Raw genomic sequence first — 23,907 nt, forward strand, 5'->3', positions numbered from 1 at the left:
ACATTATTCCTTCTTTAAAATTGCAATAAAAAGTTATGCTTGCTAATATAATACTGCAAATGATAATTTTGTTAATATTATGGGTTGAAAGTGTGGACGATTCTCTATAATTATGCCAAATTTCATTGAATTCCATCAATAAGTGCAATTAGGAGACTTCAAAGGAAAAAAATGTAAAAATACATAGCTAGAATACTTTAGGGAAAAAATAACAGACATGTAGATCTAGTCCAAAACAGCTTTAGCAAACAACTAGGCATACTAACTGAGAATAATACATGTACGTTACTATGTAAATTGTAAATATCTGGTTGTTCAAACAAATTTTTGTTTGTTTGTAGTTTTTTTTTTTTTTTTTGCTTAAAATACATCATGGATTTATAAGTAAGTCTCATATACGTCCTTGAAATACATATTAAAAATATTATATCTTATATCATGTACATGTAAAAATGTAGAGGCGCACTTAGCCACTAAACGGCCTAAGGGAGGTAACACGTACAATATTCTTCATAAATTCGAAACGGCGGCTCGAATATATCAGTTTGCTAGCTTTACATAAAAGATGGAAGACACATGGTAGAATGCGGGAAATCCATGTGAAGTTTGTTTTGATTTATGTTCCAGAGGATTATTGGTAAAGTAAGTGTCTGTTTGGTCTTATAATATTTCAAGATATGAAATTTGATATCTTGATATCAATTTTGTGCAATAATGACGCTGACGGTGTCGATTAGACTCATTTCACAATGCAATGAAATCTTATCGTATCGTCAGTTTCAGCAAAGTTTGTTGGTGATATTTCATTGAGGGGAAAATCACCAATGACAAATAATTGAATTCTTTGACCAGTTTAGAATGTGTTAGACCATAAATTGTACGCGTTCGATCCTTATGGATGCCTCCAATGCTGCCTGATATCGGTCATGATCAGTAGCGTTTAATTTCCTCGGATATAATTTTCTGACCCTCAACTCCAGTCCCTATTAGGAGTTTGACGTCAGTCAGTGATATATACTAAACTTATTATTGCCCCAATATGTTACATTTCTTATATATTTATGCTATAGGTTACTATTGATCATAAAAAAACGTCAAACTCCTGGGTTGTGCTGTGGGTATTTAAATGTATAACTGTAACAGGGGAGAAGAAAATGTAACGGCCAGACTGGGATTCTAACCGAGGACTCTTCGAAGACTAGCCGAGTGCTCTACCAACTGAGCTACCTAGTCACTGACCCAGTCCAATCCCGCTACACTCCTCCCTCCTTCCTCGAATACGAGACCCTCCAAACACCACCACCGTAGGTTATTTAGTTCGGCGCCAATTCTGTAATAGGAGAGGAGAAAATGTAGCGGCCAGGCCTGGATTCGAACCCGGGACCCTTCGAACACTAGCCGAGTGCTCTACCAACTGAGCTACCTGCATGGTCACCGATGATTGCCCCAGTCCAATCCCGCTATATAACTGTATATATAGTCACCAGAAACAACAGCCAATATATATTTCCGATGTCAAATACACCATGAATTCAAAACCTAATTGAACCAGCTGAATACATAACATAATCAAACCCTGATAGATTTTAATTGAATTGGTCGTTGGTGACCTGCAGGTAGCTCAATATAATTGGTTAAAGTATCAATCCGACCATATCTATATAGCTAGCTCTCTAGATATATTGTACAGGGCCGGGGTTAATCTAGGTTTTGGAGGACTGAAAATTAAGTTATGTAATATTGTTATACTGTTAGATTACAAGGAACCTGAATTAGATCAACAAAATTTTAGAGACAAGCTTTGTTCTCAAATAGCTCTTGTTAAAATATAAACATAGAATATCAAAAGGACACCACTTTTTTCTGAAACTCCATTCTAATTACATTAGGGGATGATCCCAATTTATCTGAGGAGCATCCCATACTTCCTTGTTCGACCCCTGGCAGCTGTCCATGGTCTGTGTGTGCAGCTACATTTTCTCCTCTCCTAGCTAGCCCTTACAAATTGAAGCACATTCAGGTCATTTCTATTCTTATGAAATTTGAATTACAAAGTAGTTTGTGTTTTACCTGCAAAATATTATAAATATCTTAGGTAGTGGAATTGGTGACCTGCAGGTATAGCTCAATCTGTAGAGCATCCAGCTATAGTGTTCTAGTATCCTGGGTTAGAACCCCAGTCTGGCCTCTATGTTTTTACCTTTCCGCTGTTACACATTATTGGATGAATAATGTGGTGATTCAATGTTTTTAATTTCTGAGTCAAAAAATCTCATTGATCAAATGCAAGTTAATTTAAATTAATTACTCTCAATATCAGGAAAAGTAATTAAAATCATCAAGATGGCAGCACTAGATTCCATGGCAGAGCTTACAGGATTATTGGAGCAATGGGGTAGAGAGCAGACGACGGCTACAAGTCCCATCCCCATCCTAACAAGGTAAGTCATCCTAGATATTAGTCGATACTAATTACTTTAGGGATTCAGATCACTTACGATCTCTACACCCCTGCACTATCTCATAGTAAAATTGGAGGTAGCTCAGTGGAAAACAACTGAACCAATCACAGGCTTGCAAAGATTTCCTTTGAAGACAACAGAGAGTGACTCCAAACATCAAAGCCACACGTACAGCCAACCACAGCGTACCGTTATAAGGCTCTTTTGATGTACATGATCATCAATCGACTAAATTACCTGTTCTGTTCTTTCTGTTGCCTCCAATTTAAATTTTACTGTGAGATAGTCCAGGGATGTAGAGATTGTAAGTGATCATAACCCCTGGAGTATCGGGGATGAAGGTAAGTGTAATTCATTTGACTTAGATAAAGGTATAATCTATGTATTATTGTGTTATAACTTGTAATATTTACATTTTCACTTCGCTCCGCCTCAATGAAACTAGTAAACTCCGATCACTTCATTTCCCAATGAAGATGCTTGGTCACGTGCTGACCTCTGGCCGGCGTGAGAATACATTTTGACATTGTTTACATTTTGACCTACATTGTAGTTTTACGCCGCTTCAGTTTTGAACGAACTTTCTGCGATGTGGCCTATCGTTGTACATTTAGAAACACAGACAGGAATGCTTGATAAAGTGATATTAGAAATTGTCAGTAATATAATATTATAGTCGCCTAGAGATATTTTGCACGTATTTTGATGACCCACTGAATTAGGCTCAAGCCCAGGTAAAAAAATGCTGAGCATAGCCTGAACCGGGGATGCTTCAAAGCTCTCTATTTAGGCCTATAAATATATGCACTGCTGACAAGTAAACAAAGCATGAAATTAAAACTAAAAGCATTTATTTGTTTAATGTTTACAGAAATATCTTAATTCAAGCACACGTAAGAAAATTTTAACAACAATGTTATCTTCAAAAAGTGTAATTTGGGTTAGCGTCACGTTAGGACCGAACGCAGTGAGGTTCACCACTCATCGCATAGCCTAGTAGGCATAATCGAACGCAAATAGTTTAATGTGTACAATATATGTGAAACGGTGTCATACATGTAAGCTTAGAAATGATAGATTCCATGAAAATACGCTCAAATAGCAAACAGGCTAATTTCAGTGACATTAAGCCTAACGAAACGATTCTGTGAGTGTCAAAATCCACGGCATTGGAGGGTCGTTGGAAACCGCCAACATTTCAAATCGATGTTTCTCTACTTACTTTATATCGAATTTTAATCCCCAAACTCCAGTAGACAGAGAAGTTATCACATTTCAAGAATAACACAGAAGTCTTCCAGTGATCTGCGACTAAGTCCCGCATTTTAACACGTTTTATTGAGCCCCGGAAGCATGATTATTGGACTGCATCACATACTATAGACACAGGGGTTGGATTTCACAACAGGTTTAGTTAATACATATTTAAATGTCAGCTACAAATAATTATCAGATGGAAATACAACATTAAGTTAATTCCATAACAATTATAATTGAGTTTTAAAAGGTTTGATTATGTTTAGATACCAACCATTCAGCATTTTCACCACAATCGTCATTTTCTTTGAAACCAGACCCCTGCTCAATCGAGCGACCGGATTACACATTGACTGCACTGCTAGTACTGCGCAGCAATTTTTGTATTTGAAGCTACATAATAATGTTTTATGATAAAATTTAAGCCATTAGTTCTTGAATATAAAAACAATATTTCAAAATCGCCGTTTTTTATCGTAACAACGCACAAAGAATGAAGTTATTTACGGAACTACATTTTGTGTTGCCTTGGTGACGAGAAGAACTGACTGGCGGCTGTTCCGTAGCTGTACATACATGTACGATAACTGGTACAATGTTGCAAAATTGTATAATAATCTTATACCGAACACATATAATTTGACTTTTTTCAACAGCGGAATTTTTAAATTGGTTAATGTAAATATAAGGATTGATTATCAATTTTGTTGCTTGCATTGACTGATGAAGAAAGTTAATCTCGTGCAAATGTTACATGAACTGCTTCGCAGTTCACTTCATTTGCACGAGATTAACTTTCTTCATCAGTCAATGCAAGCAACAAAATTGACAATCAATCCTTAAGTGCTGGAACAATGATATCCTTGTTAATAAATTATTTAGCAGTCACAGTAGCCAAGTGGATGCCTTGGCATATTTACGTATACCCCACAGGCCAATTCACCTCTGGTTTACAATTTGAGCCCTGTACATGTATGTACATAGAGCAATTATCCAGCATCATGGAGTTTTTTTTAATCAAAATTTTTCTTATTCAATAGACATATAAATAACATTATGTTCCTTTCACAGAAGGACTTGCACACAAATTTCCATATTTAAATAGATTATTCTAATCTTGAACACAAACTTTCACCGCTTTCACATTATTTAAAGATATATTCATCATTTATTCATCATTACCTCTCAATCATTCATATCCATTCAAAATAAAATATATTTTGCATCATGGAGTTTTCCTTAAAGTCACACTAGAGGACTGTAAAGTGTTAATTTTGAACCCTGCAAGTAAAATTCAGATGTTTTTTTGAACCCTCAGAGTATAAAGTGACAGATGGTGGCATATGTATCATAAATCTCTAGCCTTTCACTTCTCAGCCACAAGTTTTGATAAATCCATGAGAATTTGATGCATTCTTCTTTGACCCTGAATGCTAATAATATATTTGCAACTTAAAACAAGTTGCAAGTTTTGATAAATCCATGAGAATTTGATGCATTCTTCTTTGACCCTGAATGCTAATAATATATATGCAACTTAAAACTAATTATGAGCTAAATAATATAGAAATAATATTGATTGTTCCAGAATATCAGAACTGATGGAGAAAGAGACCGAGTCTTACTACAAGATGGATCCTGATCCATTTGATGATCGACACCCAGGTAATTAAGCAAGCTTTGCTTAGTTATTACATTTCTTTTAAGAGCGAAGCTCTTTCAACGTGCAAAGCGCGTTGAAAATCGAAGCTCTGTTCCGGTAAATAACATGTACATAAGTAAAAGTACCTATTGAGATCAATGACTTGCAGGCATGGATGGCTAAAAAAAAATTGTACGTCCGGTTTTACCTGCGTTGCTCCAGTACTGCTCTCCCAAGTAAATATATATTTAACTAATGCAAATTCATAACAGGAGAAATGAAACATTTCTTATTATTTTTCAAAATAATAATAATATCAATTTGAAAATTAAAAGCTATGATATGTAGTCAAAATATCCTCCAAGCGAAGATGAGCACAAGGAATCATGACGTCACATCACGTCAACAAATGGCGTGAAATCATAGGATTCACATACGCGGCACTCCAGGCCTTGCATGGACACAGATAAATATGAATCTTTGAGTTCGTTTCTTTGGGTTTATGCTAGACAATTATTATATCATATACTTCTATAGTTTAAAGTACGTCATTTATTTCTAAATCATGTCTTCAACATGAAATAGAAAAGAAAATACACAAGCAGAGCTTCGCTCTTCCCATGCCATGCATGATTCATATTACTAGAAGTGGTATAGGGTTGGTAGGTCGTAAATATGAGGAACCTATCTTTAAAGATAAAAAGACGTTAATTACTGTGAAAGAGAAATGAATTAATGTTGTTGATATATTATCCTTCAGGGCGAGCCAACCCTACATGTGCTCTGGGACATCTGATGAAAGCATTATTTAAAAATGAAGACTTTATGAATAAGGTATTTATTACAAACATTATTAGAATCGTGCACTATTTGTGTTAATAGATACCAGTCTTTGTAAATCAAGGCTCAGTGGTTTATCCAAAGACGAAGGGATAATTAATTTTATAACCAAATTATACAGTTCTAGTTTGTTATGAGAAATTTCTTTAAAATCCCGGAGAAAATAATTAAACACCTAACCTATTCTTGTATATATATGACATTGAAGGGCTTAACAAGACAGGTTTGTGATGACTCTGGGCCTCTTTTTTTTCCACAAATACAATAGATATAATTTACTTTAACCTAAAGGTTAGTGGCATATCAAATTATTGAACTCATTTGATAGATTTCATATCACATTGTCACTCATGTAAGATACTCTATATCTTGATGCTTGTTTGTGACAGCTTGTAAGCCAGCACCTGATGGGCAGCCGCGACCAGCAGTATGACTTACAGACAGCAGCTTGTCGGCTTCTGCTAGCATTGCTACCAGGCTTGGAACCCTCAATTGTATTCCAGGAGACGGTAGGTTCTCTGATGCAAAAGAATTTTAGAAAAATTTGAACTTCATATTGAATTTGGAGTTTTAAAAAAAACTTGCATGTGTTACTGAACTACTGTATGAAGATTCAATTAAAATGCCAATAAGTTTCAATTAATTTCCCATTAAAAAAAATCGGTTAATCCATGGCATTAATTTTTGTTATTGGTTTATTAATGAATAGTAGCTATGTGTATCAAGACATAAATCCAATATTTATCTCCATTTTAACAGCACCAATCCCCAAATCTTTTTATTGTTTTTGTCTGAAAATTAAAGTTAAAAGTTGGGGGTGTGAAAATTACACCTGTAGAAGTATTTTTTCAGCATTTTCAGCACCAAAAAGTACTTGCGAAAATTACACTGGACAGAACATTATGCAAGTTTTGAAGTTAAATGAGACTGGGTTTTACTTCCAATTGGATTCCAAATATATTGTGATGAGAGATGCAAATAATTAGGTCTTATAATGTTTGGATATTCAAATAATAAGGTCGTGTAACCGACCAAAAACTTAAGATAGACAGTAAAACATGTTTTTATGTTATGAATATCACCTATATGTTCAACTGAGGACATATTCATAATTAGATAGTTACCGTATTCGACCCAATAAGCGCCCATGTCCCTATAAGTGCCCCTCCGCCTTTTTGAGGCTTCGGTTTCAATTGCCCAGGCATAAATAAAGACCAAAACTACACAAAACTGAATAGATGTGCAATATATTCGTCCTATTAGCACTTTTTCATATTTTTTTATTTATTTTTTTTTTTTTAAACGCCCTGGGTACTTATTGGGTTGAATACAGTATTAATTTTTGTCTGTGTACACAGGAAGGGCTTGTGAGGCGATTACTCCACTGGGCCGAGACGAGCGAGGACCCACTACGATCCTACGCCATCGGAGTGCTGGCTGGTGCCATGGAGATCCATGATGTAGCTGTAAACTTCAAAGATGTTAACAGTGGGCATAAACTTGTGAGTTGATTGTACTTTTATATCAGAAATTCTGCTTTATTTAATTGTCCCTCCATCTTTCTGGTGCAACATAATATTCCTTTAACCCAAGAGCTGTTAGAAATCTTCAAAGGGTTGTTCTAAAATTATCTACATATTAGGGAGGGGCAGGAGGCACTTTTTTCGATACCTCACCACCCATGAAATATTAAAACATTTTCAGTGTAAGGAGTATTAGAAATATGGGGATTTACCCCCACCACAAATCAAATTTTTTGAATACAAGTTCCTCACGCTCCTCTCACGTGGATAAATCTGGAATAGCCCTAACTTATTAAAAATTTCATGTAATTTGGCTAATGTATAAATGGTTATGTGTTGCAAGGTATACAGATGACCGTTAAGACTGTTGAGCCTCTTGTTGTTATTTGTTAGATCACAGGAGTACGGTAAATAACCAGACTAGTAAACATTTAAAGTTTACATCATGTAATTTTCACTCTAACAAACTGTTGTATAACATACAATTCGTGAATGCATATATAATAATTATATTATCATGCTTGAGATCCATAAAAGTACCAACATACCATTCAGATAGATGGAAGAATTATAATGTATTGTAGAAGCGGCCACAGGTCAACGTCATGTAGAAAGTTTAAAACTTGGAGAAGCAGAGAAAAATATTTAGAACACTTTAAATGCTTTTTCTATGACAAAAAAAGAGCAAGTCATGGACCATACAACTGTAAGGTATCTGGGCCTCTTCAGGTCTTGGTAAATTTGGAATTCACTGAAGCTTAATATGCATGTTGTGATATTGCAGGTTTCTCTAATGCTGAAGAGATTACATAAATTAAAGGCTGATATGGAGCAGGAAAATAAAGAACAGTCGAGCGGAAGTAAACAAGACGAAAATCAGCGGCATTTCTCCATGTTTGATGCACACAAATTAAACAGCAATGCAGAGAAAACAGACGAAAAATCAACAGCAGGCAAAACGACAGACAGTCCAGAAAAATCTGGTGATTTGACTGATAAATCAAATACAGAAAAACCATCAGACTCTAGTACTCCTGACAAACATTCAAATGACTGTGATCAGGTAAAAATAAATCAGCCATCATCACCTCCTACAGTACCTTCAGATTCCAGTAATTTACACACAGACAGTATCCCTACAAACTCTATCAGTGATCACAATCAACAGGATCCGCCAAAATTTGTGAAACCAAACTCTCAGAGAAGTAACGTGAAAGACAATAGCAGTCCTGAAAAACAAAGTAAATCGTCGGAGAATAAAGATGGTAGTAAAGGGAAGGCAGGGCATAAACATTCGTACCGTCAAATGGCGATGAAGAGAGCACTGTCTCCCAGCTACTACAGCGAAGATATTTATAGATTTAAACGCTCAAGAATAGGCGAGGACTCCATAGGTGAGTGGAAATCTGATGTTTATTAACCCATTCATCCCTGAGATTTCATTATGGAATGTTCCATTACATGAAGTAGAAGAGTCCAAATGTGTCTCCAGGGGTGAATGAGTTTGATAAAAGAATTACAATACTAACAAAAGCTTACATGGGTTTGTTAACTAGATAGGCATAACGTCTTGACCAAATTGAAACATGACCAGTCAAAATCTCCCACAAGGGTCAAGATTATTATGTCTGCTTGGTAGGGTCATATTTTGATTTTTCTTCCTCTACATAGGAGAAAATACTGAAATATCTGTTGCTAAGAAGTATTTTCACTGCGTCATCATCACTTGTCCTATATAAGTATGCACCATAGACGATTGTTATCGAGTTTATTTTTAGAAAATAAATATGAAGTGTAGGAAGAATCTATACATATGTCTGTGTTATGAAAGAAATATGGTATTACCCGGGGAATTGATTCACAATGGTAGACCCCAGTTTAAATTTGAAATATCAGATTTACGATTCTGTTTATCAGAAGGTAAGGATTGGGGTTCACACCAAACATATGTAGAACCAGTTTGACGATATTTGTTTGTCGTAGGTGAGTTCAGCAACAGTAGTTGGGCCGAGATGGAGCCGTATGTGATCGGAACATTTTGTCTGTCTCCACTCTCTGCAGCAATGAAGCAACGTTTGATCCTTCAGTACCTTACACATATGGGGGAGTACCAAGAGGTAGGTCAAGGTCAATGGGGAGTATCAAGAGGTAGGTCAAGGTCAAAGGTTGAGGTATGGGAAGGTCAAAGGAATTTATAATTACTAGAAAAGTCAAATGTCACTGTGGGGTCAAGATTATCACAGAAAAGAGTTTGAAGCCTTCCTAGTGGTAAATAAGGTCATTTAGAGACTAGCTAGCTGACCCAGTTTTATCAAAAGTTCTTAACTTAGAGAAACAGCTGAACTTAAAAAAATTTCCTTTGCTTAAATTTTTCGGTCATCTGATGAAGAGATGAGGTCTCAAGTGACCTTTTCTAATTACTGATGACCTTTATGAAACCTGCGTCATAAGACCACTTCGCCAATTTGAACACAACTCAATTGTGTGCATAGAGACCAAGTTGCTATAAAAACCATATTCAACCCAGCTAGCGCCCACATCCCTATAATTGCCCGTCCGCTTTTTTTGGGCTTCAGTTTCACATACTTTGAATTAAATGCAGACTGAAAATATGAAATATTTGTTTGGTATCTAACCAATTTCTTTTGCAAAATGATTTGCAGCTACTTGATAGAATACTTTTATGAAAGTCAAGTCCAATTTTGCTTCTATTAAGCGTCCCTTGAGTTACTTCAATTTTTTAAGCACCCTGGGCACTTATTGGGTAAAATACGGTATTTCCCCTTGGGTGGTCTTTATAGATAGGTATGACTTTGTATCTAAACAAGTTAATAATGACACTTCTTTCTTTTTCAGCTAATATCTGCTGCATTCGAGCACAACGCTGTTGGCCTTATTTTCTACTATATTGACTTGAAGTGTAACAAAGACATCAGACTGGCCTTCATAGCACTAAAGGTAAGATGGCCATAGTGTCTCTTGAATATGTGGGTTTCTATCGAAAAAGGGTCCCGCATCAAAGTTCATGGTGTCCTTCAGTATGACCATCCTCAATTGGTTTCTGGAGATTTTCTCGAACACCAATAAACCTTTTGTTTTGAGAGTATATAGATGTGCAATATGGCTGAATTTTCCCTGAGAAATCTAAATGATCGCCATGACTCCAAAAGGGGTCAAAGGTGAAGAAATGTGCGATTTAAGAAAGATTGGTATACAGGTTTTTTGGGGGCCAGGTTATAGTTTGGAAGAAGTCTGGAAATCCAACAGCAGCAACTGTTAGCGGTGTCAAAATTTAAAAAACCATCAGATATCAATGAAAATTGGTAGCTAAAGTTGAACTTAGTGGACTTAGTGGTGGTGGTTCAGAGGGGAGGGGGTTCTGATGAACATCACTTTTCTAAACTCTTTTCAAACTGCTTATATTTACATTTGATAATAATTTTATGATCATGATATCCAAAGAGATTTTGCATATATAATGAATGAATGATTAATTAACGTCAAAGACGGAACAGCCATATGAACAGCCCTCTTTAATGATCTCTAGCACGACGATTGTGACGTCAATTATGATAACGTCATAATAAGCGGATGGCAATTTATAGACTGATGAATGGCAACTACGCTTGGTAAGGTTACATAATACGACTGCATTAAAGTCATAAATATATTGAAAAATTGTCCATTACTTACAGTACCTGGCCACCCTGTTGTGCCATAAGAAGTTTGCCATAGAGTTCCTACAAATGAGTGGCCTACAGAGACTGTTGAATGTTCTCCGTCCCTCTGTCGCGGCCACAGGAGTGTCACTTTGTCTTTATTACCTCTCCTACTTCGAGGATGTCTTTGAAAGGGTAAGAATGAGTAATTCTTTGTTATATCTCTCCAGACAGCTTAGTGTGTGAAGTAATTCTGAGTTAAAAATGACTGATTTTGCATAACAGCAGGAGCAATTTATACTTGTGTTTAGTAATGCAAGAAAAAAGAAAGTGAACGGCCATTTGATTTCAAGAAAAGGAGGTTAAAAATGTTGAATGAGTTTTTTGGTTTTTTTTTGTGGTGGTGGGGGTTTACACTTTTCTTGTCAAAGTCAATATGTTTCCAAATCAAAAATAGAAAAGTAAGGAATAATCTGTCATATGTTATTCAGCTTTAAACCTGCTATGATACAGAACTAGAGTATTTGTCTTTTCCAGGTGTGTCTATTGCCAGAACATGTGTTAACACAACTCGTCACGTAAGTTTTCTGTGATATACTCATACAAAGTCCTTATCCTCTGTCCACGGTGCAAACTGCACTGTTACACGGTAATTTAGATATGGAAACCCTGTCAAGACAAAAAGAAGTGTTTATGATTGCTAAATGCTATTTTATTTGTATGATTGTATGAGATGACTCAATTCTGTTTTATTTGTCTGATTGTATGAGATGACTAAATTCTATATTATTTGTCTGATTGTATGAGATGACTAAATTCTATTTTATTTGTATGATTGTATGAGGTGACTAAATTCTATATTATTTGTATGATTGTATGAGATGACTAAATTCTATATTATTTGTATGATTGTATGAGGTGATTAAATTGTATATTATTTGTATGATTGTATGAGATGATTAAATTCTATATTATTTGTCTGATTGTATGAGATGACTAAATTCTATTTTATTTGTCTGATTGTATGAGATGACTAAATTCTATATTATTTGATATTGTATGAGTGTGACTAAATGCTATATTATTTGTGTACTAAATGCTATATTATTTGTCTGATTGTATGAGGTGACTAAATTCTATATTATTTGTCTGATTGTATGAGATGACTAAATTCTGTTTTATTTGTATGATTGTATGAGGTGACTAAATTCTATATTATTTGTCTGATTGTATGAGATGACTAAATTCTGTTTTATTTGTATGATTGTATGAGGTGACTAAATTCTATATTATTTGTCTGATTGTATGAGATGACTAAATTCTGTTTTATTTGTCTGATTGTATGAGATGACTAAATTCTATATTATTTGTCTAATTGTATGACGTGACTAAATTCTGTTTTATTTGTCTGATTGTATGATGATGACTAAATTCTATATTATTTGTATGAGGTGACTAAATTCTATATTATTTGTCTGATTGTATGAGATGACTAAATTCTATATTATTTGTCTGATTGTATGAGATGACTAAATTCTATATTATTTGTCTAATTGTATGAGGTGACTAAATTCTATATTATTTGTCTGATTGTATGAGATGACTAAATTCTGTTTTATTTGTATGATTGTATGAGGTGACTAAATTCTATATTATTTGTATGATTGTATGAGGTGACTAAATTCTATATTATTTGTCTGATTGTATGAGGTGACTAAATTCTATATTATTTGTATGATTGTATGAGGTGACTAAATTCTATATTATTTGTATGATTGTATGAGGTGACTTAATTCTATATTATTTGTATGATTTGTATCAGATGACTAAATTTTGTTTATAGGTATGTCCTCTGGTTAATGGAATGCTCCCATGACTCGAGTCGTTGCCATGCTGCCATGTTTTTCGGGATGGCTTTTCGGTTTAGAGTGATATTAGATCTGTTTGATCTGAAGGATGGACTGAGACGATTGTTCAATGTGGTGAGTAAAAGACTTTTTTCCCTGTTCAGTGATATGAATAACTTAGTGTTTAATGTGTTTGCCATAAGGCTTCAAATTGATTTTGTGACTTTACGCAAATTTTATCATATTGAGATGAGGGCCAGTCTTAATACAAAATTATTTACGTTTGTCAATGTTTCAAGAATTTTATGGTTCTTGATATATTAAAATTTTGTTTACTATAGGTGAGTACATTGGAGATACTGAATGTTGAAGTTCGGCGAGACAGTCTAAACGAAGACCAAATATTCACCATGAGACAATCTGCACGACATGTATCACTGGCTATGAAACGATATTTCGAAGCTCACATGGCGCACAAGATCGACGAGATAAGACGCTCACATGCCAGAAATGATGGCAGCTCACCAGTACAGGAAAATCCTGCTTACAAGGTAACCTCTTCAGATTCTAGATCTACTGCAGATCTTCAGAGGCCTTTTATGTATTTATATACACACAATTCACTAGAGTTATTTTACAGTGTAGCTGAAGATTTCCAAGAATTATACACTTGATTCACAAGTTTTATCACTATGTAATCCTACATTCATGACATGTCATTCTTGGATCTCAAACGACTGATGTGGGGATTGTTTACATTGACAAGGAAATGGGAGAGTCCTGCCATCATGTTCTGTAGCAAGCATAAAGTTTACAATAGTCTAGAATAGCTTAATGTTATTGTCATTTTTCAAGGAACAAAGATGGTATTGTTCCTTGCAAAAATTTTTCAGATCATTTGCATGGTCCTGGTTACTTGAACTACACATAGTATTATTGTTGTTTGATTTCTTTATCTCTATCAAAAAATTAATTACAAGATATTATGATATGCAGGCTATAAAACTGAGTCCGGAGCTTGTCCAGGAAAACGTGGAACTGATGATGGAACTAATGCCCGTACGAGCTCACTGGGGCCCAGAAGCTACCTTCCACAAACTAGGGGGTATCCAGCTTTTGTCACAACTGATAGCCATGGCTCCCAGCTGGAACAACTACCCTGGAAAGTAAGTATATTTATTTAATCAAATACACTTGTATTAAGGCCCTCTCGGCAAGACTAGTCCTCTCTTGGCTTATTGTTGGTGTTTGACATTTCGCTGTCTGAGTTATCATTAATTAAAAAATGTTTTCAATCAAGCTAATTAGGATGCCACCGTGATCAATGCAAAATTTGTGGCTATGATGCAGTTCGTGAACATTGGGGGTATCGGCAAATTTAACTTACAGTGGAAATTTTGTGATAGTACCATTGGCTGTTCATGTACTCAGATTTTGTATCGCTCTAAGTGTACATTATATTAATTATCATACCTTAGCCATTACCATTGTATAAAGACAAAATGTGTATAGCAATGAGGCCACTGTTTGGGGTCCCTAGTGGTGAATATAGGGCTGGTAATTGGAATGTCTAAAACAATGCAATGCGTCTTAACAATACACTGAAACAATATATGATACATGTTGACGATACAGTGGACCTCTTTTTCAAATTCAGTTGACCATTGAATACTGTGACAATCAAAGACAATTTTAATAAAACATTCTATAACCTGGAAAAAATCTACCAAATATTTGGTTCGGTTTATCATCTGTGTTGATTAATTTCCGTCAATTCATATTCTTTGTTATGAAAAGGCATTTCTAATGCGTTAGGTGACTCAGATGCTTTAAACAATTCCTTTTGATTGAAATGCTTTTTACTTGAATGATATTTTAGAATACATTTTGTTTGGAATTTCCTATTTCTATAACGAAAACAGTAGGTTGAGTTGTTGAAACGATACAGCGATATACAGCATGTTGGGGTATCGATATTTGATACGCTGCTGAAAACCGATACATATAGGTATATCAATATATTGATCCAGCCCTAGTGGTGAATCCCAACACAATTTGACCTGTATATAAAGACCACCTGACTATGAAAACATTTTTTTTTAGTCCCTTGGATGGTCCTTATAGACAGGTTTAACTGTACCACATATACAGGATCTGAGTATTTTAAAACTTCATTGTGTTACAGGCCAGAGATGATCAGAAATGCCCTGGATGTTATCAATGTTTGTACCGTGACACCAAAGTCCCAACTCGCCCTGCTCGACCTCGTCCCCATGCCTGAAAATCATAAGACGCCAGCTATCAGGTAGGTAACTTGTAACCGTTGTTATTCAGACGCTAAGTGGAATTAGTTGTGGCGTGGAAATTTCAGCTTTATTAGATTCTCTATGTGAGTATATCAGGGCTTTTGCCTGGCGTTTATAGGGTCCAGTAGAATTGACTTGACATTCATATCAGTATCAATGATGTAGATGTAAGTTTGCGGAGATAAACTTTTGCGAATTTATATTGAGTCGTGAAATTCGCGAAAATTAATCGCATACAAAAGAAAGTTGGTTTACAGTAACTGTTAGGCTTGTCAGGGATTTTATGATGCTGAGTAATATTTTGTGTCGTAGTGTGCTGATTGGGCTAGCTGAGGGTGAGGTTCTTTCTGATCCAGAGGTACAGAAGTCGGCCCTGAACGTCATCATCAACTGTGTGTGTGGACCCGTAGAAAGGGTAAGATCTGTACTAGTATGATAGAATAATTAGACTAGTGGAAATTGTGTTTAAACAGGTAGGGCATATGTTAAATGATAACTTTTCTGAAAATTCTCAATTTTTCTGGAAATTCATATTGAGAGAAGTAAAAGGCATATGCGTAAAACCAAATATATATAAAAGCAAAAACTTAATTGAAGCATTCTATCATGATCACAAAAACATTATTGCCAAGCTTTATGATCCCATATTGTAATAAAAAACAACAACAACAAACCAAGATAATAAAAAAATTCTTTCAGAAAAGATAATGATATAATGATTATATCTCTTGTTAACAGTTAGGTGGTGGGGTCGGAAGATACATGGGCACAGGTGCCAAGAAAAAAATCAATCTGAAGATGGGTGAGGATGTTCTTAGTCGGATGTGGAACGGAGTTCGAGTCAACAATGGCATAATGGTAATTTGGTTATAAATATGTTTTAAAGTTCATGAATAAGTTGACATTTAACCGTATAGTCGGTTATTTTTGTGGGAAAGATATTTTTGTGGTTACGTGGAAAATTTGTGTAAATTTTGACCTGGAAATAACTAGCTGTCTTGATTCTTGGAAACTCACTGTCAATTAATTATCCTGAGTGAAAGTTAACCTGTCATCAAATGTTTTAAGTGAAAGAGTTTCTTAAATCAACACAGATCATTCTTTATAAGACGCTATTGATATTCTAAGGTTTTGTGTAACGAAGATGGTTTAAACTTCATGTCTCCTCCAAATACTTATCTAGGATTGTGGTATGAAGACGAATGAAGGTCACCTTATTTATTTAAATAATCAGTAAGATAAATTCTAAAAATTTTGCCACAAGGTGCTGCTGAGTTTCTGTTGAATTTACTGTTTAAATGTACATGTTTGTAACAAAACCTGAATAAATGTTTAAACTTATTTATTTCTGTAAGGTACTGTTAAAGTTACTGTCGGTAAAAACCCCCATCACAGATGCTGATTCCCTCAGGGCCCTGGCTTGTAAGGTAAGATACATGGACATTAAATTCAAAATCATTAATGTATATTTTACTAGGATTAACTCTTAATTCGATTGTAACCAATTGTTTAAAAACACTTTGTTCTTATCCGTCCTTGGTAGATATAAATGAAAAAAATCCTATGAAATTTATTGGTCCTCATGTAAGAATTTTAAGTCAGGTTTTCACATAACTTGAAAAATAAAGAAAGAAATATAATATTTAATTTTGACTGAAGCTGACTGACATTTTGTTCCACTGTCTTCAATAATAATCGGTAATCTCACATTGTCAATATTGTGTTGTTACAATCTTATGTAAATTAGCACAGATGTGTTGGATAACAAGCAAATTATATACCATTTTTGATGATTTTAGGACTGGTCTGTTATTAGTTTCTTTACTGGTGTGACTTGTAGTCTGAGAAATTTGGTATATTCAGACGCCAACTTGATTTGCGCTCTTCAAAGAAGAAAAGTCTTCATAGAAGATCTTCCACCTCATAGATGGAAGAGCTTCCAGAAGTAGAAGAGCTACAAATCGAGTAGGAAAGAGCAAATCTAGTTAGGCACAGGGAATTCTCATCATATTATTTGTATTCTGTTTCAGGCTTTGGTTGGCTTATCTCGATCAGAGACTGTCCGACAAATCATTGGCAAACTACCTTTATTTAGCAATGGCCAGTTACAAAGTAAGTACCATTGTGTGGTAAAAAATTTTTGTTGTTGTGAAAAACTGTAAAACTCCGTCCACTGAGATATTACACCCAAGAAGCAGGATTGAAGTCTTTTGTCTTTTGTGTGTGTCAGCTGTTGGTAAAAATTGTCATCTTCTTCAAAATCATTGATGCAATCATGAAAAAAATGTTGTTGACCCAAGGTCAAGGACATTCATAAAGTGTAAGCATTGTCTGTAGCCTGACTTGTTGAATTGTTGATATTTAAGTACAGAGGACTCCACATAATCGAATAACGGTTATTCGAATATTTCGGTTATTTGCATAAAATTCTGCGGTCCCGATTTTTTCCTTCTTTATCTTTGTATTTCAACTCTGTGTATTTGCATAGACTTTTACATGACCTCCGTTTATTTGAATAAAATATTTGGGAAATTCTAAAAATAAAATCGAATATTTTTCAATTTTGCAATATATTTTTAGCGAAATTCGCCGATATATGTTTCAAGATACTTCGCTTTTACTAGAAATCATCCTGGTAACAGATTAACGTTATAGTATGGCTTGTTATTTTATGCATGAATCTGCAAAGGTATTCAACCCTGTTACGATTTACATCAGCAGCGGTTGATCATAACTTTAGTATATTCACTGACTTAAACATCTAATTAAAGCATTTGCACTTTCAAATATGTTTATTTATTAACGTAACATACCTTAGTTCGCGATTGGTTGGAGAAACCATGCTTCCTTACAACAATCGCCATTCATGAGTAGTCTCGTTCAACCAGAGTCTTGTTGACTACGACAGACATGTGCGTATCAAGCGTCTCGTTGAACGAGACATAAAAGCATGCAAAGTCGGCGTACAATGACTACCGCAAGTTTCGTGCAGTATGTAAGCTTAGGATACAAAAGATACTTGCTATGTTAATTGTTTCATTGCTACTTGAATATGCATTAATTTCTGAAATGTTATCAAGCTATTCGCCGTATAGATCAACAATACAGGGAGAATTCTCAAAAGACATTTAGGTTGAGTGAACGCATGGCTTCATCACCTGCCGCCATTTTCGAATTATGCACATGTGTAAAAGCAACACTACTAGTTGATCGGCACTTTGAAGTTTAATCACGATCGTAAGTTCATTTTGCCAGGCAAATGTACGTAAATTTGTTTATTATTTAGGTTCAGAATTGTAGACACAAATCCAATCCTGTTTAGTAGAATCTAATTGCATTTGATATCGATCGTTTAGCTGTTTCTCAAATATTCACGTGTCGATCTAACGTAAACAAGAATCTAATATTGGAATATTTTTTGTTATTAAACAATTAAATCGATTTACAACTTCGAAAATAATTACTTGTGGTTCGTTTCAAGTGTAAATAATTTACGTATTAAGTAAACGAAACGATATCTATTTGCCTATTCACATACATATGTGTGGGGTCAAACGGAGGTGCAAAATGTCATCTCCGCCTATTCGAATACTCCGGTTATTTGCATATTTTCTTCTGGAAAATGACCTATGCAAATAAGCGGAATCCTCTGTATAAATTTATTTAGTGAAATAGCCAAACAAAAACACACCCATAAATATATAGCCGAGTGGTTTGAAAGCCTTATATTCCATCAGGGGTAAAGGCCACAGGTCTGTGGTTTTTCTCTGAGTACTCCAGCTTTACCTCACTTCCTAAACCTGGCAAGTCCTTAATTGACCTGGTTGATAATAGAATAGTTTTAAGTATGAGAAACACCTCAAACTGTTGACTACTTTCCAGATTTTAGTGTTGCTCCTATATGTAGAAAAGGAAAAAAATGGCTAGAATTTAATGATATGTAATTCTTGTGTCTTTTTCAGTACTGATGAAGGAACCAGTGTTACAGGACAGACGACAGGAGTTTGTGAAATTCTGTAAATACGCTAATAACCTGCTCGAACGCGTGTCTGGAAAACACTCGCATGCCAACTTTGACGCTTCCTTGGAGGAGATACGCAGGGTAGGTCACTCGCGCAACGGGAAAATTGGATCAGACAAATTTAATGGGACATTTTTAAAAAAAAATATCATGTAGTATATAAATAATATTAATTGATACAATAACTTTAGTTTCAAGTTAAGTAATCTTAGAAATACTTCATGGCAGAAAAAGAATCTGAGAAATACTTCATGGCAGAAAAGGAATCTTAGAAATAATTCATAGCAGAAAAGGAATCTTAGAAATACTTTATAGCAGAAAAGGAATCTTAGAAATACTTCATGGCAGAAAAGCTTTTCGCTGAAAACTTCAATATTTTTGTTTGCAGGCTGATATTGTTGCTCAGACAAAGATCGTATTCCAAGAGAGGGAGCTTCTCCAGTTAATACACAGCCATCTTTCCTCCCAAGGTAGTGTGATCAGGGAAGGGTTTCATTCATTTAAACATTGAAGTCACTATTTTTTAATTTCATCGGGATATGAAAGATATTTTGTTTGCAAACTGTGTGAATCCTCGTATTAGCAGATTCTCAAAAAAATTTGCAAACAAAATTTATTTCATACCCCGATTAAATTAAAAGATAGTGACTTCAGTGCTTAAAATTAATTTTCCAGGCTCCTTTATAAAATGAAATACGTTTACACGTACGATTCCATTGAATTTTTCCAAGGGAGTATTTTTGCCAAATCAATACGCAACGCAAATGTTTCTATAGTGACGTCACGATAACGTCGCATTTCCAAGCCATTCCCAGATTTTATTTTCATCGTGGAATGTAGAACGAATATACATACCCGGCCTGCTATACCTTTCGGCCGGGTACGAATTGGTCCCTATGTGTCGTAGTGGAGCACTGCCTCCGAAAATCACTCGGGCATAGTTTTCTATACTTTTTGGTAGGTTTCCAATTATTTTATGCGTATGCATGCATTTACATATCATTTTTGTCCAAAACAAACATAACTAGCATTCTTAATATCTACCGTACTGCTCACAAGACGTCAGATTCACAATTTGTGGACTTGCCGTATAAATTCCCTTCAGAAAGCCCTTCATATATATTATGTAAAAAAAATAATGCCTCGATGAGAATTTGATATTTTATATGGTTCAGTTTTATTGCCTAGTAGGTAAGCAATATCAAATAAAGTACGATAAAATGCAAACAAACGTTTTATAATGGTTTGCGTAATCATAATTTTGCTCCATTAGCAGTAATAGGCACCAATTGTAGCTCTAAAGACGACACCATATTCTGTCTAAAAAGTCTTTTGAGCTACAATATTGCAGCTACATGGAATGCAAAAAATGAATATGCCAATCAGAAAGCCCGAAACAAAGAAAAATTATTTATTGTGGAGATTATGCCATACTTGACAGGGTTTTTTCCCATAGTCGACTGTATCGCGGTTACTAGGCAAAAGATTTATTATAGAATCTTTCATCACTTGAGGGTGATTTCAATGCCTCTATTTCTAGGCCATCATGCATGGTGGACTTTTCGAATTGCCTTTCCTCCATGACGCATTGTTCATCCCCCAGTCCCTGTAAACAATTCTTGTTTATATCACCAGATATGATATGGAGAATTCCATTGTTGCAGGTCTACACGTGGCAGCATCAGCGTTACAGAAAGAAGCGTCCCTGCCTGGCCATTCCTCTCAGCTACACACCACTAGTCCACATCTGTGTTCTACGCCTCATCATTCACCGAAAGTGGTCAGTTTGTCTCTCATTATTGTATGTTATGTGACTTAGTACTTAGATGTCCTGACATATTACCACAACTAGGGGTGGCGGTGGCCGAGTGGTTAAGATGTCCCAACATACGTATTATCTCAAACTCTCCACCTCTGGGTCAATTCATGTTTTTAAATGCCATTAGGGCAGTTCCCTGGTACTAACTGCTGGTTGGTGTTTTTTCCCAGGTACTCCGGCTTTCCTCCACCATTCTTAAATGAATCATGTACATTTTAATGGGACATTAATCCAATCAAATATGACACTAAAAAAACCAAGAAATTAGAATAAGAAAAATAAACCAGCAATTTAAAGTTTAAACTCTTATATGACAATGGTTGTGATGTTAATGACTTAAAAAGGTATTTCTTAAAGGGACAATTCACTCACGCTAATTCTTTTACGTAACCAAAAGCAAACTATGGCATAAATGTATTGTTCTACATTTCTTTTGAAACATATAACACAAAATATTGACAAATTCCACGTCATTGTTAAGTATTTTAATTAATACCGTTATTTACAAATCGTTGATCAATACGATTAAGTAGGTGCAATATGTACGCTGTACCCTAACCCGAGCCAAAGTCAGGCACTTTAAACAAATGAACTACATAACCAATGAGGAGGTGATAGAATGACTTTTTAGGCAAGACAATTCAGTTCTAGACAAAAGTTGCTTTACTCTACAAGCAAGGGACAGTGTTCAGCATACAAGATGTTCGACCACAATGTGTAATGGTGGACACCGAGCGAGTTTGAACATTTCACACGCATTTCACCACCATAGGCTTTTCTGGCATATCACAGTAAAACTGACTGATCTAATTTCCGTTAGAACTGGGTTTTTATATGTACAAATTTTAATGTTTTCTTAGACTGAATTGTTTCTTTAATTGAAGACGATTATGTCGCACCACCGACTCACAAGGACAGAAAAATTCGTAATATGCAAAGACGCAATCAACTACATTATTATCATAATAAGTAATGTACATGTACAGTGTAAATGCTAATGTAAGAGGTGTAATGTGTTCTGTGATGTGATAATCTTAGGTCCGTCCCTTTTGGGGTGGGGGTAGGGTGTTTGTGGGGGGTAGGGTGTTTGTTGGAAGGGGGGCTTTGACCCTGAACTCAGAGTAGGGGGCTATTGACATCTGCATCCCAAATTATGCATTTTCATTCCTTACCAATAGCTGCACCAATTTAATACACATTCTTGCGTTTACATTTTGTAATGATGAAAATTACCAACTACCCACTTTCGAAAAATTCCTAGATCTGCCCCTGCATAACACATTGTTTCTAGTGCCTCTAAATTAATTTCTTTTTTTTTTCTTCAGGGACGACAGATTCTGCCAAACAGTCAGTCCAGTTCAAGCAACCATGTTACTCAGCCACTTAGTATTAACACCTCGTCGAGTCAGACAGAGAACGGTGCGGTGCCAGGAAGTTCAGGACACATACGATTTACCATCGGGAGGCCCTCCAATTCCTCTCCCTCCACTATCACACACAGCAAGGTACAGAGCTCAAGGTTTTCTTTGTTTAGACACAAGGATTCTTTATTAATCTTTTTTATCTTACCTGAACTTTGTTAATATGCCTTAGTTCGGGATTTTTAAAAAAAAAATCTTCACAATCACTAATAATAGTAATAATAATTTATACCACTAGTTTAATTGTGATAAATACCAATGCAATATGCGGAGGTCAAAACATTTGCGAATTTACCTTGATAAAAAAAAAAAAAAAAATGCATACAAAAGAATGTTGATTTACAGTATTAGTACATGGTTCTGAATTTTAAGGAAATAAAAAAATCTTCACATAATTACTATTGTATACAGGATTCCGATATTGGGGGGATAACAAAATTTACTGAACAGCTTTTCAGTTTGTCAATGTGGTTGGCACTACTTTATTTCAAGGTCACTGGGATTGAATTAATGATTAAAAACAATTGATTGTTGTATGGTATGTTTATTTATATTAGATACAGCCAACACGATGTAGATTTAGCCGGGAAAAGGAAGGAGGTCTTGGAAGTCCAGCGCTACGAAACCGAGGCAATGTAGCGAAATCAGCTGGAGAATATGAGACAACTTTGGACAAGATTGTGACGGAATATTTACGGAAACAACATGCGCTTTGTCGGAACCCTGTCTCAACATGTCCACAGATGTCGTTATTTCAGTAAGTTTGGGATTAAAGATGCTACATAGCCTAATATAATTAGTTACTTTGTGACCTAATACAGAAGAATATTGGGTCTAAAAGTAACTTTCATTGGACAAGGCGCATGTGTAACAAATTTATACCCTTGAAGGCTCTTTGAAATATATGAATAAAGAATAACTTGAATAAATTTCAACCAAATGACTCGAATTTTATGCAATATTTTCCTCAACAAAAGGCTCAAATACTTGAATATGGTGCATTCTGTTAAACAAACCTTGAAATAATTCTAGTTGATTGTCCTTGCTGTTGATAGTTTCATCAGAGTAAACTGACGTTAGCACAAGATTCTTGTCTGTGACGGGATAATT

The 23,907-nt window shown here is 35.2% G+C and overlaps 1 protein-coding gene across 2 annotated transcripts in view; it reads left to right on the plus strand.

Annotated features, from left to right (window-relative positions):
- Nucleotides 1–534: 534 nt before the first annotated feature.
- Nucleotides 535–23,907, plus strand: part of LOC138304906 (DDB1- and CUL4-associated factor 1-like) — a 37,039-nt gene continuing 13,666 nt past the window's right edge. Inside the window, exons 1-24 of one of the 2 annotated variants that reach the window (XM_069245296.1) lie at nucleotides 535–642; nucleotides 2,321–2,441; nucleotides 5,308–5,384; nucleotides 6,122–6,195; nucleotides 6,591–6,710; nucleotides 7,560–7,703; nucleotides 8,509–9,118; nucleotides 9,708–9,841; nucleotides 10,581–10,682; nucleotides 11,420–11,578; nucleotides 11,921–11,961; nucleotides 13,227–13,365; nucleotides 13,572–13,781; nucleotides 14,227–14,396; nucleotides 15,416–15,535; nucleotides 15,849–15,951; nucleotides 16,275–16,394; nucleotides 16,892–16,963; nucleotides 17,567–17,648; nucleotides 19,499–19,638; nucleotides 19,946–20,027; nucleotides 21,222–21,337; nucleotides 22,702–22,881; nucleotides 23,355–23,554. In XM_069245296.1, the coding sequence (XP_069101397.1) occupies nucleotides 2,344–2,441; nucleotides 5,308–5,384; nucleotides 6,122–6,195; nucleotides 6,591–6,710; nucleotides 7,560–7,703; nucleotides 8,509–9,118; nucleotides 9,708–9,841; nucleotides 10,581–10,682; nucleotides 11,420–11,578; nucleotides 11,921–11,961; nucleotides 13,227–13,365; nucleotides 13,572–13,781; nucleotides 14,227–14,396; nucleotides 15,416–15,535; nucleotides 15,849–15,951; nucleotides 16,275–16,394; nucleotides 16,892–16,963; nucleotides 17,567–17,648; nucleotides 19,499–19,638; nucleotides 19,946–20,027; nucleotides 21,222–21,337; nucleotides 22,702–22,881; nucleotides 23,355–23,554 (3,293 nt within the window). In that variant the 5' untranslated portion in view covers nucleotides 535–642; nucleotides 2,321–2,343. Of the gene's footprint in view, nucleotides 643–2,320; nucleotides 2,442–5,307; nucleotides 5,385–6,121; nucleotides 6,196–6,590; nucleotides 6,711–7,559; nucleotides 7,704–8,508; nucleotides 9,119–9,707; nucleotides 9,842–10,580; nucleotides 10,683–11,413; nucleotides 11,579–11,920; nucleotides 11,962–13,226; nucleotides 13,366–13,571; nucleotides 13,782–14,226; nucleotides 14,397–15,415; nucleotides 15,536–15,848; nucleotides 15,952–16,274; nucleotides 16,395–16,891; nucleotides 16,964–17,566; nucleotides 17,649–19,498; nucleotides 19,639–19,945; nucleotides 20,028–21,221; nucleotides 21,338–22,701; nucleotides 22,882–23,354; nucleotides 23,555–23,907 lie in introns of both variants that reach the window. The other variant, XM_069245298.1, reaches the window with a different exon arrangement.

This window comes from Argopecten irradians, chromosome 12, assembly GCF_041381155.1.
Source record: "Argopecten irradians isolate NY chromosome 12, Ai_NY, whole genome shotgun sequence".
NCBI classification, from domain to species: Eukaryota; Metazoa; Mollusca; class Bivalvia; order Pectinida; family Pectinidae; genus Argopecten; species Argopecten irradians.